At 38.5% G+C, this 19,524-nt stretch overlaps 1 protein-coding gene across 1 annotated transcript; it reads right to left on the minus strand.

Annotated features, from left to right (window-relative positions):
* Positions 1 to 713: 713 nt before the first annotated feature.
* Positions 714 to 19,118, minus strand: ZNF350 (zinc finger protein 350). Its single transcript, XM_063088778.1, has 4 exons — positions 18,965 to 19,118; positions 7,600 to 7,726; positions 7,219 to 7,311; positions 714 to 2,257 (listed from the first exon to the last, which is right to left on the minus strand). Exons 1-4 carry the CDS (start codon positions 18,977 to 18,979, stop codon positions 891 to 893), a joined length of 1,602 nt encoding a protein of 533 aa, XP_062944848.1. The 5' UTR covers positions 18,980 to 19,118; the 3' UTR covers positions 714 to 890.
* Between the last annotated feature and the right edge of the window lie 406 nt (positions 19,119 to 19,524).

Raw genomic sequence — 19,524 nt, forward strand, 5'->3', positions numbered from 1 at the left:
ATTTAAACTATTGGGGAATTATCAGGGAATCTGTATCTCTTGGAGAGATAAGTCACAGGCACCGATGTATAACTTATATGTGTCCCAAGGTGCTTAAGTACCATTTGGAGAAGTCCTTCCCTCATCCCTCAAAATAATGTGCTTTTTGAACAATAAATTATCATATCCCCTTTAACCAGTTACTCCAGGTCCCTATCACCTAATGTAGATATTTACATTCTCTGACTAGACTAACTGGAGTGTAAAAATACCACTTAAGGATAATCCAACTAACTCAATATTCTGTCCAAGGGACCACTGACTTTTTCCGCTTTGTTCATCACTGTGAACTGAGCTCCTGGAAAAGGACCAGGTACAAAGGAAGTATTTGTCAAATAGTTGTTAAATAAATGAATTGACTCATTGTAAGGCTGTTTCATAGGTCCCTCTGCATAATATAAAGTTCTAAAAGTTTATGGTAGACATCCTGGTTTTCAAGTAATCCTTCACAATTGTCAAGGGAAACTGAAATGACTTGCGCATGGCCCACATCCAACCAATCCAATATTAACCCTTTCCCACCACCGCCTCTTATGTGGTTTTTCATTCACAGATGCATTCCAGACACCAATTATCTGTTTTAAAAATTCACAGCACTTATATCCTACATTTAAATGAACTCAGGCTTCTTTCAGTCATTTAATTGACACAATAGAGCAATTGCTGTATGTCGTTAGGTTAACATCAGATTATATGCCTCTGTACCAAAGCATATATTTAGATAGGCTGAGTTTACCACGCTCTCTCAGACTCTGCATTTATACATTTTCCTTCAGTATATACTTCTCAGCCATATAATGAACTAGAAATTTTTGCTCAACCCTTTCACATAGAACATTGTTAGTTTTTCCCTACGGGTTTTCTGTGACATAAAGTAAGATGCAATTGATCACTGAAGGCACAACCACATTCACTGCATTCATAGGGTTTCTCTCTGGTGCAAATCTTCTGTTAATTCCTGAGGGTACACATCTGGCCACAGGCTGCCCCACAATGACTATGTTCCTATTTGCTAGGAGGCCACTGATGTTTAATGATGTTTGAGGGGCTACAGAAGGCATTTGCATAGTCACCATGTTAAGAGGGTTTTTGTCCTGCATGACATCACTTGTATGTAATGATCTGTGACTCTCTGCAGGAGGATTTTCCACCTTGACTGAATCTCCCCACTTTTCCCTTGTGTGTATTCTCTTATGCTTACCAAGGCAAGACATGTATGCAAAAGATTTCCCACACTCATTGCAGACATAGGGTCTCTCTCCTGTATGAGTTCTTTGATGGACAATGAGCTTTTCCTTCATAGCAAAGGCTTTCCCACATTCACTGCATTCAAAGGGTTTCTCTCCTGTGTGAATTCTTTGATGTTTAATGAGACCAGACTTCTGAGAACAGGATTTTCCACATTCATTGCACACATAAGGTGTCTTTCCCGTGTGAAATCTCTGATGTGCTATGAGGCATGTCTTCTGGATAAAGCCTTTTCCACATTCACTGCATATATAAGGTTTCTCACCTGTATGAATTCGCTGATGTACAATGAGATTTCCTTTCTGAATGAAGCCTTTTCCACATTCACTGCATATATATGGTTTCTCTCCTGTATGAGTTTTCTGATGCATATTGAGCCGTGATTTCTTGAGAAAAGCTTTGCCACATTCACTGCATTCATAAGGTTTTTCTCCAGTATGAGTTCTCTGATGTTCAGTGAGCATGAACTTTCTGGAGAATGCTTTCTCACACAGACTACATCTATGGGGTTTCTCTCCAGTATGAATGATCTGGTGATCAGTGAGCCAAGATTTCTTACTGAAGGCTTTCCCACATTCACTGCATATGTGAGGTTTCTCTATTTTTTTAGTTTTCTGATGCTTGGGACTGATGAATCGGGACTTACTGCTGATGGGTTTTTGACTTGTAGGAGAATTAACTTCGGTATGAAATTGTTCATGGTTAGCATGGAGAAAGGAGTCCCCATTTCTACTTAACTCAGTAGGATTCTTTATTTTATAGCTTCTACTTTCGTAAACTGAAGTTGGGTTTGATTTCACACTTTTTCCATGTACATCAAAAATATCCTGATTTTGGCTTAATAGACACCTAGTTTTGCTTTGATGAATATTATTTTCAAATGCATTATGGTTTTGCCATTGTTCCATTCTGTTTACCATGCTTTCATTTTGTAAGTGCTCTGGCAGATGGTCATCAACTTTCCGGACTTCTAGGAAAGAAAAGGAAAGTGAGCTTTCCATTATCTTGATTTGAAATAAAGACATTTTTAAAAAATGCCTTGATGTGAGATATCCCTTTAGTGATAACCCTGACATAAGAGTGAATAAAACTCCAAGATTAATGTTCCTTTACACACTGGAAAAAAACAAGAACATAACAAACCAAAAGGTAAAAGCAGTTAGAACAAAAACAAGGTTAGATAATACATAATCAATACACATTTGGTTGCTTTTTAAGATAGGCCTTACAAAACATGTGGAGACTGGAAAATACAAGCAGTTCACTGTGGGCAGCAGAGAAGAAGCTGGAGGGTCAACTCATCCAAAGGGACAGATTTGTTCATTCCACAAATCATTACTGAATAACCCCTGTGTACCAGACACACTGTTAGTGTTGGGGATACACAAATATAGGCTCCTTGTGTTCACAGAGCCTACATTGTAGTTTGGTAAAACCAATTAAAAGCACAAAATAAGGATACAACGAAAGCAACTGTAGAATGTGCAAAGTGGTTTAAAGGAGCCATGGAGATGGAAAGAAGTGGAGGAAATGAGTTTACATTTTTAGAAGACAATGCTCATTGAAAGCTTCAATGTTGTGGTTGGCATGGAGGAAAGTACAGAAAATGAAGAATCAGGGAATACTCAAGGATTTGGTTTGAGCCACTGGGTTAGTAACACCTTTTAATGAGATGAGAAAAATCACTAAAATACAAAAGGTGGGGGAAATCAAGTGTTCATTCTGAAGCACATCAACTGTGAGGTGGTCATTACATACCCACGTGTAGACGTCTGAGGGATATACAAATCTTGAGAAAAGCCTGGACTGGAGATATCAATTTGGAAAACTTTAGTAACTAAATATCATTTCAGGACAGAGAACAAGAGAAGATCACATTCAGAGAACATGCAGATTAAAAGAAGATGAAGGCACAGGGCCAAAGTTTCAGTCATTCTATCATTTAAAGTTTGGAAATTGGAAAAAGTCCACTGAGGGAAACCAAATGTTAACCATCCTGAACAGGGACATAAGCAGACGCTGGTGATTAGAACTACTATCCCAGATGGGCAAGTAAGAATGTTCGATATGCTGCATTTTGAGTAACTATGGTAGATACCTGGGTAGTGATCCTGTTCCTAAAATTTGCCCCCAATCTTCTTTTGGAAGACCACCATTAAACCTACTTTCTCAAAGCACTAGTCTCATATTTATTGGAAATCTCCTGTAGTCAACACTCCAACCATTAGTTGAACTGTAACATTCTCCTTTATTCCCACAGAAAGAGGGAAGCAATTGGGGACGGCCCGTGGCTCACTTGGGAGAGTGTGGTGCTGACAACACCAAGTCAAGGGTTAAGATCCCCTTACCAGTTATCGTTTAAAAAAAAAAAAGAGGGAAGCAATGATCCTGAGGGAATATTACAAAGAGGCAATGGAGCACATACCCTCCAGAGGCAGATGAACTGCTGCACTGGCTGTAGGAACTGTCACCTTTTTCTTCATGCTGTTCCTGGACAGATACAGATTCTTCCCATTTCAGTTTGTCTCTTCTACTGATCCCTCATTTTGCCACTAATGCCATATTCTTCCATAATTCTACACTTATGTCTTGGTTGGCATCAATTAAGGGGCCCAAAAGGACCACTTTCTCCTTCTGGATCAAGACTTGTGGCAGTTTTATCTTCAACTTTAAGTAGAACATCTGGCTGTATGTTTTTGCCACACATCTGCCACCCAGGTGGAAGGTAAGACAAGAAAGATCTTACCTTAGCAGAAAGGGAAGCTAGAAAAATACAAAACATACCTACAACTCTACCATCCCACTAAATTAGATACACATAAACTCCACAACACTCAGGATGGCAATAAGAGTTTACAATACCATCAGTCCCCAATTTACCCAAATTTCCAGTGCTAACAAGGTATCAGTGGAACTTGTGACCTAACCATTGCTCTTTCTCAGCCTACTTTACTAGCTATTCATCGGTCTAATTCCTAATTGTCTAAGGGTCTTCTTTTCATTATCTCTTTGCTTCACTCTCTAGAAGATCTTATCCAGTTGAAATTTCTATCTCCAGACCTAACCTCTCCCTAACTTCTCAGGTATATCCAAATGCAGCAGAGCTCCACTTAGACACTAACAACCACATCTAACTTACTGTCTCCAAAACAGAGCTCGATTTCCCAACTCAAACCTCCTCCTCCACGTATCTCCATCACCGTAAATGGCAACTCCACTTTTCTCGTTATGCATGCCAAACTTGGTCAGCATCACCCTTCATCTGTTTCATTCTCTCACATCCTGTATCTACCCACCTCACTGGTAATTCCTACCTGCCCTCCTTTATAAATCTGCTTCTCTCACACCCTGTATCTATCCACCTCAGTGGTAATTCCTACCTGCCCTCCTTTATAAATCTACTTCTCTCACACCCTGTATCTATCCACCCCAATGGTAATTCTGACCTGCCCTCCTTCATAAATTTACCCAGACTCCAGCCAGCATCCACCCCCCACACCCAAGTCAACTCGAGTCACTCTCATACTACAGCAGTTGTCCCACCCCCAACTTCCTCCTCTGCCAGCTCTTGTGTATTTTCTACATAGTGGCCAAAGTGATTCTTTAAACATAAATTATATGTCACTCCTCCTCTCAAAACTCCCTACTGTTTTCTCATCTCATTAGCAAGGTCTTGAAATGTCCTTGAACAGCCCATGTGACCTTCCTACTCCAACCCTCAGCCCCAGTCACTTGGCTCTTGTTCACTCTGCTTTATACACATAGGCTACCTAAAGTCCCTCAGACACACTACTGCCTCAAGCCTTGGAACTCTCCCTTGTTTCAGTTTAGATCACTACTCACCCAGGAAGCCTACTCACATCTCTCATCTACCTGCTCAAATGCATCTCAGGAAAAAAGCATTCCTATTCCTGAAAGCGCAGTGCCAAGGCCAAGAACCCAGCATTCATTTATGTTGCTTTAGTGTCCCTTACAGCAATTTTCACCCCCAAATCTATACCGTCATTATTCATCCATTTCTTCTCATCACACTCCATATTTACTTAAATAGCAAATCCCACCTGCCCTCCTTTATAAGCATATCCAGAACCTGATCAACACTCATCCCTCCACTCGTGCAGAAGCCAATCATTCTCTCTGTTATCTGGAATACAGCAGCCTCCCACTTGGCTTTCCTGCTTGGACCCCTCTCTGCTACTGTCTACTTTCTACACAGTAGCCAGTGATACTTTTAAAATATAAATTATTTCATATCACTCCAGTACCCAAGATCTTGTCATGTTTTCTCATCTTGTTAAGAACAAAATCACTCTTCCTTAAAATGGATTACCAAGTCCTACATGACCGACTTCACTCTCCCCCAACTGCAGCTACTGCTTCTTAGGCCTCTTTCCCAACCACATTCCCAACAGCACACTCTACTCCATCCATGTGGGCTCCTTAGTTTCTCAATCACAGTCCTGCCTTGAGCTTGTAAACTTGCTATCCTCTCTACGTGGAACACTCCTAACCCAGCAGCCTACTAACTGCCCTCATGTCTTGGCTCCAAGGCACCTTATCAGAGAGTTGTTCCCTTTCTCAAAAGAATAGCCCCAGCCCTGGCATGTACTGTTCCATGATGCTGCCTTATTTTATGTGTTCTCCTCTAAGAATGAAAGCGCTTGCACCATTGTTTGTTACGTTGTTGCTCACTGCTGTTACTCTCTATCAATAAAATAATTTTTAAAGGAATGAGTCAAGGAAGTAAACAGATGTATGAAACACACTGGGGAGTTTAGGAAAGAAGATGGAAATCTCTTGTGGGAGCAAGATGATACCATATTATGGAGATCACAGAAACAAGAAGAAATTCAATGTCATACGACAAGTCACATGGTTAACTGGGACTTAGTGTCATCAGAATATGTTGGAAAAAACAAAAGGAAATGCAATGGTAACATCTACAATGAACTAGAAAAAAGCTCATAATTAGCAAACAAACAAAGGAACACACAGAAGTAGACATGAGTTGTGACCCAGTTTAAGCTGAACATGAGAAAGTAGTATGTTAAAAGTATCTTTTCTAGTTAAAAATTCGTCATGAAAAGCAGAGACCTTTAAAGAGAGCTCTGCATGTAGGGAACATCTGAGGTAATGCCAGGATGGCCAGGATTTAGGATATGCAGGAGTAAAAGGAAAACCTAAACTTAGAGGGGTTTTCTTAGAGGAAAGACTCTACTTCCTTGCACTTCCTTGGACCTCATGCGAGAGGTGCCATCAAGGTCAGTAAATTATATAGGACTAAATAAAGTCTGTGTTAGATAACATTAGGGAGATGTCAGTTTGCTAGTCTCCTCCAGGGAACAGAAGGAGCTTAACTTATTAGAATGAAGGAAACTTTGATGAGTGTGGAGAACAGATGACAAAATGGAAAACAGACCCTTCAGAGACCCTCAGAGTGAGGAAAAAGAGAAGAAAGGAAGCAAAAGCACAGCAAAAGGCCAGTTTGCCTCGGGGATGCTGCACCCAGGACAAGGTGGATGTTAGGAAGGGAAATCAACATTACTCAGTGACAGAAATGTACATTAGTCAGAAGACAGTGAAGAATTCAGAGTTTTCTCTTTGGAGAGAGGCCTCAAAGGTGAAATTTCACAGCAAAGGAGGTGGAAGATTATAAACAAAGGAAATATCGGGGAATATAGGAAGAAGAAAATAATACAAACAAACAAAAAACCAAGATGTAAAAACTAAAGAGGGATCAGATCCCAGAGGAGATAAAGGAGTGTATTTTTCTCCGAATTCCTACAATGAAAAAGAGGTCTCGTGTTGAGAGATAGATCCATGGAGAAACTGCTTACATATCCTCAACCCCCCTTCACAGCTGTGATGCCCTCTCTGACCAACTAGAATATGCCTTCCACAGCCTTACCCCTTGCTGGTTCTCTCACTCACCTGAATGGGTCTGACTATGGATTTCATCTTCTATTGTCCATGGTTCTCCTCGTTCCAGCTTGGACAGTGCACATGGCATGTTGGCCTGATACCCTGGTTCATGGGAAATGACAGAAGACTTAGACACATTGAATTAAGTTTGGGATCTATAAAGACTACAGACTGTTACACCTGAGGACAAAACAATTTTCACACCTACAAAGTCAAGGGTTTTCTCTCAGGAGAATGGAGAATGCACCCACTTATCTGAAACCAGGAATGGGATGGAGAATCAAACACTTCAGAGCACCACAGGCCCTCCAAAGCTTTCAGAAGCTAAGAAAAGGCCACTGAGGCCACTGACTGGGTACCCTCTGGGTGCCAAAGAGCAGTTGTCCTCACCCAGTGACACCAGGTTGCTGTAGTTCTCCAACATCACATCCCGGTACAGGTCCTTCTGAGCAGGGCCCAGGAGCTGCCACTCCTCCCTGGTGAACTCTACAGCCACATCCTCCAGTGTCAGTGATTCCTGTAATAACACGGTCCTGTTTAATGAATCACTTTCATTTTCATGATACGGAAGAAATATTAAAGTTTTTTCTGCTCATTTCCACTCTATAGGTTGCATCTATATGCCCAGAGTCTTTTTCTAAACATTGTGGAAGTAAGATCCTAATAAAATATTCTGTAATAATACATTCAGTCATCCATCCATTCATCCAATCAGAAGTTTCTATAATGTATAGAAGTTAAATCTTGTTAACCTAGAAACATCACATTCATATATTTTATACATACATACATACATATATATGACAGAGAAAAGACATATACAGTTGTCCCTTACCCGTGGGGGACTGGTTCCAGGACCTACAATGGATACATACCAAAATCTGCAGATGTTCAAGTCCTTGATATAAAATGGCATAGTATTTGCATATAACCTATGCATATCCTCCTGTATAAGTTAAATCATCTCTGGGTCACTTATACAATGTAAATGATATGTAAACAGCCGCTATACTGTACTGTTTAAGGAATAATGACAAGGAAAAAAGTCACAGACTCATTTTTTTTCCAAATATTTTTAATTTGGATGTGGAACCCATTGATACAGAGGGCCAACATGCATATTTATACATATACACACACATACATATATATATATACACATATCTCACAAATCTAAGCCTCTGACTGATCAGCTACAAATCTGGGTTTCCCATAACACCTCCTTGAGTTTGATAATTTACTACAACAGCTCATGAAACTCAGAAAAAACAGTTTATAATAAAGGATACAACTCTTTTATCAGGAACAGCCTCATGGAGGAGATGTACAGGAGATGCACAGTAGAGCTTCCATGCTTGTCCAGACAGACGCACCACCCTCCCAGCACCTCAATGTGTTCACCAACCCAGAAGTTCTCCAAACCCTTCACTTAGTGTTTTTATGGAGGCTTCTTTACATAGGCATGATTGATTAAATCACTGTAGCCCTTGGGCAACACATCCCAGCTCTGAAGGCCATCTGGGATTGAAAGCCATGTCTAGCAAGGAACTTTCAGCCCCACAATAGTGACAATCATGACTGCTTGTCAATGAACTGCCAATCTCTGTCTCATGATACCTTTAAAGGGTACTGCTGGGTGGGAAATTTAGTCAGTAAAAACCAGAGAACAACAGAAAGGATTATCTACCCTCATTTTATTGTACAGGCCAGGGAATAGACTTGGTAGATAGAAATGCTTAAGCCTGGCCACTTTACCCATTCTAAATTATTCGTGTGAGATACATATCTATCCATTTGGAGAAAAAGGATAGGACTAAAGTTAGTTCTACCTCACTCTGCACTCAAGAATAATTTACTAAAAATCAAAATAGAAAAATAATAATTTACTATATGAAAGACCTAAGGCAGGCAGATTCTAAGACGGCTCCAAGAACCTCATCCACCCAGTAATCACAACTTTCAGCAGTTCTCTCTGCTTGAGCATGGAATGGCCTAATGATTTATTTATATCCAACAGAATATGGCAAAGATGTTAGAATGTCACTTCCATAATTAGGCCATATAAGATGTGTTAAAGGAAAAAAATTATTCAACAATACCTGTTAAAGCACAGTGAGAAAGACTTTATTCAGGACCACAGTAATAGGCATATGGATCACAGCAATGGGATTTTGCAGTGGGGGAGAGAGATTGGGCTCAACTTTATACACAGCACAGGCAACTGTGCTGGTCCTGCTCCTTGGCTATAAATTCCTACCTGGGGGATGGTGGAGGATAAAGGAACCCGATCAGATATTGAGGGTAGGGGTCATTGTTAAACTGGCTTAGCAGGGTTCTTTGTTCTGTCAAGCAAAGAATCTTTGTCAGATGTTAGTTTGTCTTAGTGGCTTTGATGAAGCAATTTCCCATGTTAGAGGAAACCCTCCAGAAACTGAGGGATGCCTCTGGCCAATAAACTTCAAGGACCTGAGCCCTTCAGTCCAACCTTCATGGAACTGAATCCCACCAACCAACAGATCCTTCCCATTTGAGACTGAGATACCCAGACTGCAGCCCTGTGTGATGGTATGAAGCAGAGCACTAAGCTACGATTTGCCTAGATTCCTGACAACTGAAACTGGGAGATTGTGTGTTTTGCTTTAAGCTGCTAAAATTTGGGAAGAATTTTCAAAGCAGCAATAGATAACAAATGTAAGACCTAAACATTAAAAAATATATACATATATATAGAGAGAGAAAACATATTTATGACACAAATCAAAAGCCAGAACTGAAAACACTGATAACAACTTTGTGACAAAATTTTAACCAAAAATTAAACCTTCTGGGCTGGCTGGGTAGCTCAGTTAGTTAGAGTGTGGTGTTATAACACCAAGGTCAAGGGTTCAGATCCCCATACCAGCCAGCTGCCAAAAAATAAACTTAAAAAAATTAAAAAATTGAAATTTCTACATAGAAACAGATGACAGTCTGGAAAAAATATTTGCAACATGTGAAAGAAATGATCAATATAAAATAGAAAGACAAAGCAAATTTTTTAACTGAGCCAAAGATAAGGACAGGTATTTCAGAGAACAAATAGTTTAACTAAACAAGAAAGCCATGAGAAAGACTTCAATCTTACCAGTAATTAGGAAAATGCAAAAGAAAGCAAGGCAAAAGAATGTGACCCTTTACATTGCTGAAATTTGATACCATCATAATAACAAGCATTAGAAAGATTAGAGACACTGAAGGCTCTTACCAATTACCAACTATGGGCCAGGTACTCTTCTGAATGCTTTATATGGATTAACACATTTTATCCCCATAATACCTAATGAGGTAGGATCCACTATCACCAATTCATTATAAACATGAAAAAACTCAGGTGTGGAACAGCTAAGTGATATGTGCTAGGTCACAGAGCTAGCAAGAGACCCAGAGCTAACACTTTTAAACATTACCCATAAATTGGAATGGTCACTCTGGACAGCAATTAGAGATACCCATTAAAATCTGAAATGAAAAAGATACAAACAAAAGATAAAATGTGACATGAGCACACTCAGCAATTGGGTTCTCAGTAGCCATCTTCAGAAACAAGTTCACAAAAAGGCATTAACAAGGATTTGCACTGTTGCATGGTTTCTAATAAAAAGATTACTAAAATGTTCATCAATAGAGCAAAGAGTTAAATTACAGGACACACATCACTTAGAGGATAGTTAGGAGGTCAAAAAGAAGAAGGTACCTTGGCATGCACTAACATATAAAGAATGCAGATACTTTAAAGGGAAAAAACAAATACAATAACTATTAGTATGATTCCTTTTGAAAGAACAACAAACGTAAACAACAACAACAAACTTTGCTTACTCTGAAAACAGTCTGGAGGATGTAGAACTGATAACCCCAGTTCCTTTTGGAGAAGGGTCATGTACTAAGTATACTGGTCAAGACGTCTTGACTTTAACAATGATGCTTAGGTCTTTTTTTTTTTTTACATTGACTACATTTCTTTTTTTTATGAATAATATATTTTTTTACTTTTTAAGAAAATTATCATACACAGTTGTAAAGAATAATACAAAGAGCACACATACCCTTGACTCAGTTTCTCCTAATGGTAACATCTTGTATAACTATAAAACAATTATCACAAACAGGCAGTTGACACTGATACAATTCTTATTCAGATTAACTAGATTACATGCCCTCATTTGTGGGGTGTGTGTTTACTTAACCCTGTGCAATTAAATCAGGTGTAAATTCATGTGACCATCACCAAAATCAAGACACACAGCACGGGAGGCAGAAGCTCAGCAGAGAACACACGCCCTGCAGTGCTGGAATGTGACCCAGCAAGTAGGCCTCACTGCCACCACCCAACTCCATCCCCAACTGGCCGAGTGCATGCTGATGAGAGAAGTGGCTCCCCAGAGAGTCCCAAGACCCTAGGCAACCACACACACAAGGCACTACTGGCCAACTGAGCAGACACTGAGGTAGCCATACCAAATTGGCAGCCTCAGCAGCATCCTAGCTAGACAATAGTCTCAAACCTGTGGAATGTGAAACCCCCTGCCACAATGACTAAACATCCAAGGAAAGATACCAGAAATATAAAAAATCAAGAAAGTACACCACCAAAGGGTAGTAAATCTCAAGCTCTAGATCCTATAGAACAAGAAGCCCTTGAAATGTCTGACAAAGAATTTCTAGTGATAATTCTAAGGAAACTGAATGAGATACAAGAAAACTCAGCTAGACAACATGATGAAATGAGGAAAAGGATACAGGATCTGAAAGAAGAAATGTACAAGGAAATCAATACCCTGAAAAAGAATGTAGGAGAGCTTGCCAAGCTGAAGAATTCATTCAATGAAATAAAAAACACAACAGAGAGTTTTACCAGCAGACTTGCAGAAGTAGAAGAGAGAACTTCTGACCTTGAAGATGGGCTGTTTGAAAGAACATAAGCAGACAAAAAAACAAAAAAGAATTAAAAGAATTGAAGAAAACCTAAGACAGATATCAGACAATGTTAAGCACTCAATTATCCAAGTCATTGGTATTCCAGAAGGGGAGGAAAAAGGCGATGGCACTGAAAACATATTCAACAAAATAGTGGCAGAAAACTTCCCAGTTATTGGAAAAGACACAGATCTTCAGATTCAGGAAGCTCAAAGATCCCCAAACGTACTCAACCCAAAAAGGTCTTCTCCAAGACATGTTATAGTCAAATTGGCAAAACTCAAAGACAAAGAGAGAATCATAAAAGATGAAAGAGAAAAGCATCAAATCACCTATAAGTGAACCCTAATCACCTATAAGTGAGTCACACTAACATCAGACTTTTCATCACAAACCCTAAAAGCCAGAAAGGAATCAGATGATATATTCAAAATACTAAAAGACAGAGACTGTCAACCAAGAATACTCTACCCTGCAAGGCTATCCTTCCAAAATGAAGGGCAAATAGTATATTTCTCAGAAAAACAAAAACTGTGGGAGTTCACCACCACACGACCACCCTTATAAGAAACTCTCAAGGGAGTACTGGGTTGGGTTCCTGAATAATAACTACCACTGCCATAAAAACCCAAGAAAAATCAAAACCCACTAGTATAATAAAAATGGCATTCATAAAGACAAAACAAACAAACAAAAAGGCTATCTACAACCCAAGGAAACAACAAATACAGAAAACAAACAGTAAGTCAGAAAGCAAGGAACAAAAGACACCCAAGACAACCAAACAATGATCAATAAAATGCTAGGAACAAATCAACACTTTTCAATAACAACTCTTAATGTAAAAGGCTTAAATTCCCCAATCAAAAGACACAGACTGGCTGACTGGATAAAAAGGAGGACCCAACTATATTCTGCCTTCAAGAGACCCACCTCACCCATAAAGACTCACATAAACTAAGAGTGAAAGGATGGAAAAAGATTTACCATGCAAACAGAAAAGAAAAACGAGCTGGAATAGCTATTCGTATATCTGATAGAATAGACTTTAAACTAAAATCCATAAAAAGAGATAATGAGGGACACTACATAATGACAAAAGGACTGATCCATCAAGAAGACATAACAATCATAAATATATATGCATCCAATATTGGAGTACCCAGATTTATAAAAGAAACTCTATTAGACCTAAAAATGGAAACAGACAGTAATACCATAATAGCAGGGGACCTGAACACCCCACTGTCAATATTGGACAGGTCATCTAGACAAAGAATCAGCAGAGAAACGCAACATCTAAACAGCATATGAGACAAACTGGACATGGCAGATATTTACAGAAAATTCCATCCAACCTCAGAATATTCATTCTTCTCATCAGCACATAGATCATTCTCCAGGATAGATCACATATTAGGTCACAAATCAAGTCTCAACAAAATCAAAAAAATTGGAATTATTCCATGTGTTTTCTCAGACCACAAGGGATTAAAATTAGAAATCAATAACAAATGAAATTCTGGAAACTATACAAACACATGGAAATTAAACAGCATTCTACTTAATGACATATGGGTCTGAGAAGAAATCAAGCAGGAAATCAAAAAGTTTATTGAAACTAATGAAAATAATGATACGTCATAGCAAAACCTGTGGGATACTGCAAAAGGAGTACTAAGGGGGAAGTTTATTGCATTAAATGCTTACCTCAGAAGAATGGAAAGATGGCAAGTGAACAACCTAACACTTCACCTTAAAGAACTAGAAAAACAAGAACAGTCCAAAACCAAAATTAGCAGACTGAAATGATTCATTAAAATCAGAGCAGAACTTAATGAAATTGAAACCGAAAAACAATACAAAAGATCAACGAATCAAAAAGTTGGTTTTTTGAAAAGATAAATAAAATTGACAAACCATTAGCACGGCTCACTAAAAAAAGAAGAGAGAAGATCCAAATAACAAAAAAAAAAAAAAAAAAAAAAAAGAAATGAAAAAGGTGATACTACAACTGATACATCTGAAATGCAAGGAATCATTCAAGACTAGTATAAACAATAAATGCCAACAAATTTGAAAATCTGGAGGAAATGGATAAATTTATGGCCACACACAGACTACCAAAACAGAGCCAAGAAGAAGTAGAAAATCTCAACAGAGCAATCACAATAAAAGAGATTGACACTGTTATCACAAGGCTCCCCAAAAAGAAAATCCCAGGACTAGATGGATTCAGAGCAGAATTCTACCAAACATTCAAAGAGGAATTGACACCAATTCTTTACAAACTATTCCAAAAGAATGAAACAAATGCAATTCTCCCAAACTCATTCTCTGAAGCAAACATCACCCTGATAACTAGGTAAAGATACAACTAAAAAAGAGAACTACAGGCCGATATCCATGATGAATATAGATGCAAAAATCCTCAATGAAAAACTAGCTAACAGAATACAGAAACACATATGTAAAATTACACACCACGATCAAGTGGGATTCATCCCAGGGATGAAAGGTTGGTTCAACATACGAAATCAATAAATGTGATACACCATATTAAGAAAATCAAACAAAAGGACCATATGATCATCTCTATAGATGCTGGAAAAGCATTTGATAAAATTCAACATTCATTTGAGACAAAGACCCTCTATAATATAAGTTAGGTATAGAGGGAAAGCATCTCAACATAATTAAAGCCATATATGATAAACTCACTGCCAATATCATCCTGAATGGGGAAAAGCTGAAAGCTTTTCCTTTAAGAACAGGAACTAGACAAGGATGCCCACTCTCACCACTCCTATTCAACATAGTGTTGGAAGTACTGGCCAGAGCAATCAGAGAAGAGAAGGAAATAAAGGGCATCCAGACTGGAAAAGATGAAGTCAAACTCTCCTTCTTTGCAGATCACATGATTCTACATATCAAACAGCCTAAAGCCTCTACAAAAAAACTCCTGGAGGTGATAAATGATTTCAGCAAAGTAGCAGGATACAAATCAACACACAAAAATTACTAGCATTTCTATTCTCCAATAGTGAACATGCAGAAAGAGAAATCAAGAAAGCTTGCCCATTTACAATACCCACCAAAAACATAAAATACTTAGGAATTGAGTTAACCAAGGATGTGAAAAATCTCTATAATGAGAACTACAAACCACTGCTGAGAGAAATTAGAGAGGATACAAGAAGAAAGATATCCCATGTTCTTGAATTAGAAGAATCAACATTGTGAAAATGTCCATACTACCCAAACTGATATACAAATTCAATGCAATCCCCATCAAAATTCCAATGACATTTTTCTCAGAAATGAAAAAAACTATCCAGATATTTATATGGAATAACAAAAGACCATGCATAGCCAAAGCAATGCTGAGGAAAAAAAACAAAGCTGGAGGCATAATGCTACCTGACTTTAAACTATACTACAAAACTATAATAACAAAACAGCATGGTACTGGCATAAAAACAGACACACTGATCAATGGAATAGAATACAGAATCCAGAAATCAACCCACACACCTACAGCCATCTGATCTTTGACAAAGGCACCAAGCCTATACACTGGGGAAGGGACTGCCTCTTCAGCAAATGGTGATGGGATAACTGGATATGAATATGCCGGAGAATGAAACTAGATCCATACCTCTCATCATACGTTAAAATCAACTCAAAATAGATTAAAGTATTAAATATACATCCTGAAACAATAAAACTTCTTAAAGAAAACATAGGAGAAACACTTCAGGAAATAGGACTGGACACAGACTTCATGAATATGACCCCAAAAGCACAGGCAACCAAAGGAAAAATAAACAAATGGGATTATATCAAACTAAAAAGCTTCTGCACAGCAAAAGAAACAATTAACAGAGTTAAAAGACAACCAACAGAATGGGAGAAAATTTCCAAATATACATCTGAGAAAGGATTAATATCCAGAATATATAAGGAACTCAAACAACTTTACAAGAAAAAAACAAGCAACCCAATTAAAAATGGGCAAAAGAGCTAAACAGGCATTTCTCCAAGGAAGATATACGAATGGCCAACAGACATATGAAAAAATACTCAACGTCACTCAGCATCTCGGAAATGCAAATCAAAACTACACTGAGATACCATCTCACCCCAGTTAGGATGGCTAAAATTCAAAAGACTCTGAATGATAAATGCTGGGAGGTTGCGGAGAAAAAGGAACTCTCATACATTGTTGGTGGGACTGCAAAATGGTGCAGCCTCTATGGAAAATGGTTATGGAGGTTCCTCAAACAATTGCAGATAGATCTGCCATATGACCCAGCTATCCCACTGCTGGGAATATATCCAAAGGAATGGAAATCATCAAGTCAAAGGTATACCTGTTCCCCAATTTTCATTGCAGCACTCTTTACAATAGCTAAGAGTTGGAACCAGCCCAAATGTCCATCATCAGATGAGTGGATAATGAAAATGTATCTCTACACAAAGGAGTACTACTCTGACATAAAAAAGAATGAAATACTACCTTTTGCAACGACATGGATGCACCAAGAGAGAATTATGTTAAGCGAAACAAGTCAGGCACAGAAAGAGAATATCACATGTTCTCACTTATTTGTGGGAGCTAGAAATAAATAAATAAATACACAAAAAAAACGGCTGGGGGAGGGAAGAAGAGATAACAATTACAATTCCTTGAAGTTGATATGACAAGCAAACAGAAAGGACATTGTTGGGAGTGAGGGGGAGGGGGGAGGGAGGGGTGGGGGAGGTGGGAGGGGGAGGGGGAGGATGGAGGGAGGTTTCGGTAATTGGCCAGAATAATCAACCACATTGTATACTGACAAAATAAAATAAAATTTGGAAGAAAAAAAAATCAAGACACAGAAGAGTTTCATCATGTACCCTTTTATAGACACAGCCATATTCCTCCTACCCCCCCATCCAAACCCCTGACAACCACAAATCCACTAATCCAAACCACCAGCAACCACTATCCACTTAAAATTCAAAAGGTTACACAATGCATGTTTCCATTTATATAACATTCTTGAGATAACACAATTATAGAAATATGGAATATATTTCTATTTTTTTAATATATAAAGAAACAAAATTCATTTCTTAGAGAATATATTTTTTAAAGTAACAGTCAAGCTAGTCCCACAAAAAAACATATTTATGTTCCTTCATAAATTTTCAGATAAAATACTTCATTCTCTCCCAACCTCCAATAATGACAAATGCATTTTACTTTTTTCAAGTATTACTGTGAACTAATAGAATTTTACATAGTTAATGTTCTTCAATCAATTGCATCATTGGTCTTTGGATGCTCAAAATCTTAGGCCAGTGGAGAGTTCCTTCAAGTTGACTGCTATGCTCTTTGGAATATGATTCCATTCATGTAAAAAGAAGAAGAAGAAAAAAGCATACTAGCCGTATGTGTTTATGTTTACAGATAGTTACATATATACTCATGCTTTTGTTTAGGTGTGTGTAAAGATAGACATAGATTGTCACACAGACACAATAACAGAAAGGAAATATAACCAAACATTTACAAAAAGGGATTAGGAAAGAAATATATGAAGAGGGAACTTATTTTCTGATATGTGTACTTTGTTATATTATTGGGGCTCGATCACACACGGCCCATGAAGCTGAGCCTAGGTCCAGCTCTCCTGGAAGTTGGGTTAATAATTTCACCTTCTTATTCTTCTGGAAGTCTGAACTGATATAGCATGGCCCAAGGTCCCCATCATAGATCACAACTTTAGACTGTCCAGTGGCCAAAGCACCCAGGCAAATGAAGACACCTCTTTCAGGCAGGACATTCCAGGGGCCTAGAGATCACCGTTCAATAGCTTGAAGGCAAGAGCCAGACTTCTCTTTGCATAAGGTCAATTCTTCACTACACAGCAGGAAAGGATGCTGCCTTTTCTGAGCTGAAGACCTGAAGCAAACCTGTAAATTCCAACAATCCAAGCCCTAACCAGAAAACAGTACTTTCAACTCTCTACATCCAAGTCTGTATTCAAACACCAGATCGGCTATCTGGTCACTGATAGATTGAACTGTTTAAAAATACTGCAATCCTTCCATTTTGTACGATGTTTAAGTTTTATTCCTAGATAAATCCAAACTGCCACAATGCTGAAATCAACTTGCAATGGCTCCCTGTATTCACTGAGTTCATTTAGTCTATCCCACAGAGGTCTATAAGGAATCCTTCAAGAAACAGCCATAGGAAGGAAACCTGCTTCTACATTTATGAGAAGGCTGCTATTCAAGATATCATCCACCATTTCACCTCTAGGAAGAATCATGAAAGAAATTTCCTGAAACCAAAGTGCCAATATCTATGAAACATTAAAATTCCCCCAAAAGTGATATTTTCTCCTCCACACCAGTGCATACCATGTAAATTACAATGATTCTCTTGTGGTGTTGGGTGTCAGAAATAGTAGATGCTAGCTGACAGCTAATGTAACCCACAGGATTCTCTAGTCATATATGATGTCCCAATAGTAGTAATTTAGTGTTAATTCTATGAACAGTAAGTATATTCCTTATAATGTTGAGATCAAAGACTAAGTTTGTTTCTCTCCAGATCCTGCTTTTTGAAATTTATACTTTGGTGGCTGAATGGTACAGGGATCTGAACCCTTGACCTTCTGGTTACCACCAGAAGGCTCTAATCAACTGTGCTAACCAGCCAGGCTGTTGGAACTGATTTTTTATAGGCCTCTATAAATCCATTAGGGAACAAAGGAAAGAATAAAACAAACGATTAATATGTTACCTGGGTCTGGATCATTTTCTTCTGTTCTTCAAAAACAGGGGCAACTGGGATGCTGTCTTTGTGTGTCTTCTGGATCTGCTCTAAATTTCTATTCAGAAATCTCAGTCTTTGATCAAATGTGTCCCCAGAAATGCGGATACCCCAATCCTGTAACTTTCTCCTCTTTCACATGATTTTGCTCCTGAGGAGTCAGGACCTGTGGGTTGAAGAGAAAATTTGATCGGTACATTTCCTCTGGGCCCAGATCCTGTCACTCCTCCTCGGCACTCATCTGAACATAATACTGCCAATATTATCAGGTGCCCCAGAAGATTTTACACCTCTGGACAATGTCATGGAAGAATGCCTTTAATTGTGTAAAGTTAAAGTGGGATGACTGTGATGGGAAATGAGAATTGAGATCCACCAAAGAACAGGTGAATCCACCTTAAGAGCAGGTGAATTTTCAGGCAGATCAACTTTACAAAAGAGACCATTTGCAGGAATAGGATCTGGACTTTGTTTTCCTTTAAATCATGTGTGCTTACATACCTCTCAAAAGTCTTTGTACGCCTTGTGAG

Source organism: Cynocephalus volans, chromosome 3 (assembly GCF_027409185.1).
Source record: "Cynocephalus volans isolate mCynVol1 chromosome 3, mCynVol1.pri, whole genome shotgun sequence".
Lineage (NCBI taxonomy): Eukaryota > Metazoa > Chordata > Mammalia > Dermoptera > Cynocephalidae > Cynocephalus > Cynocephalus volans.

Excerpts from the sequence above, each read along its gene's own strand:
- ZNF350 (XM_063088778.1), bottom strand. Across the intron at positions 7,312-7,599 it reads CAGCAACCTGGTGTCACTGG|GGTATCAGGCCAACATGCCA; the intron begins GTGAGGACAACT and ends CCCATGAACCAG. Across the intron at positions 2,258-7,218 it reads CCATAGTCAGACCCATTCAG|AAGTCCGGAAAGTTGATGAC; the intron begins GTGAGTGAGAGA and ends TTTCTTTCCTAG.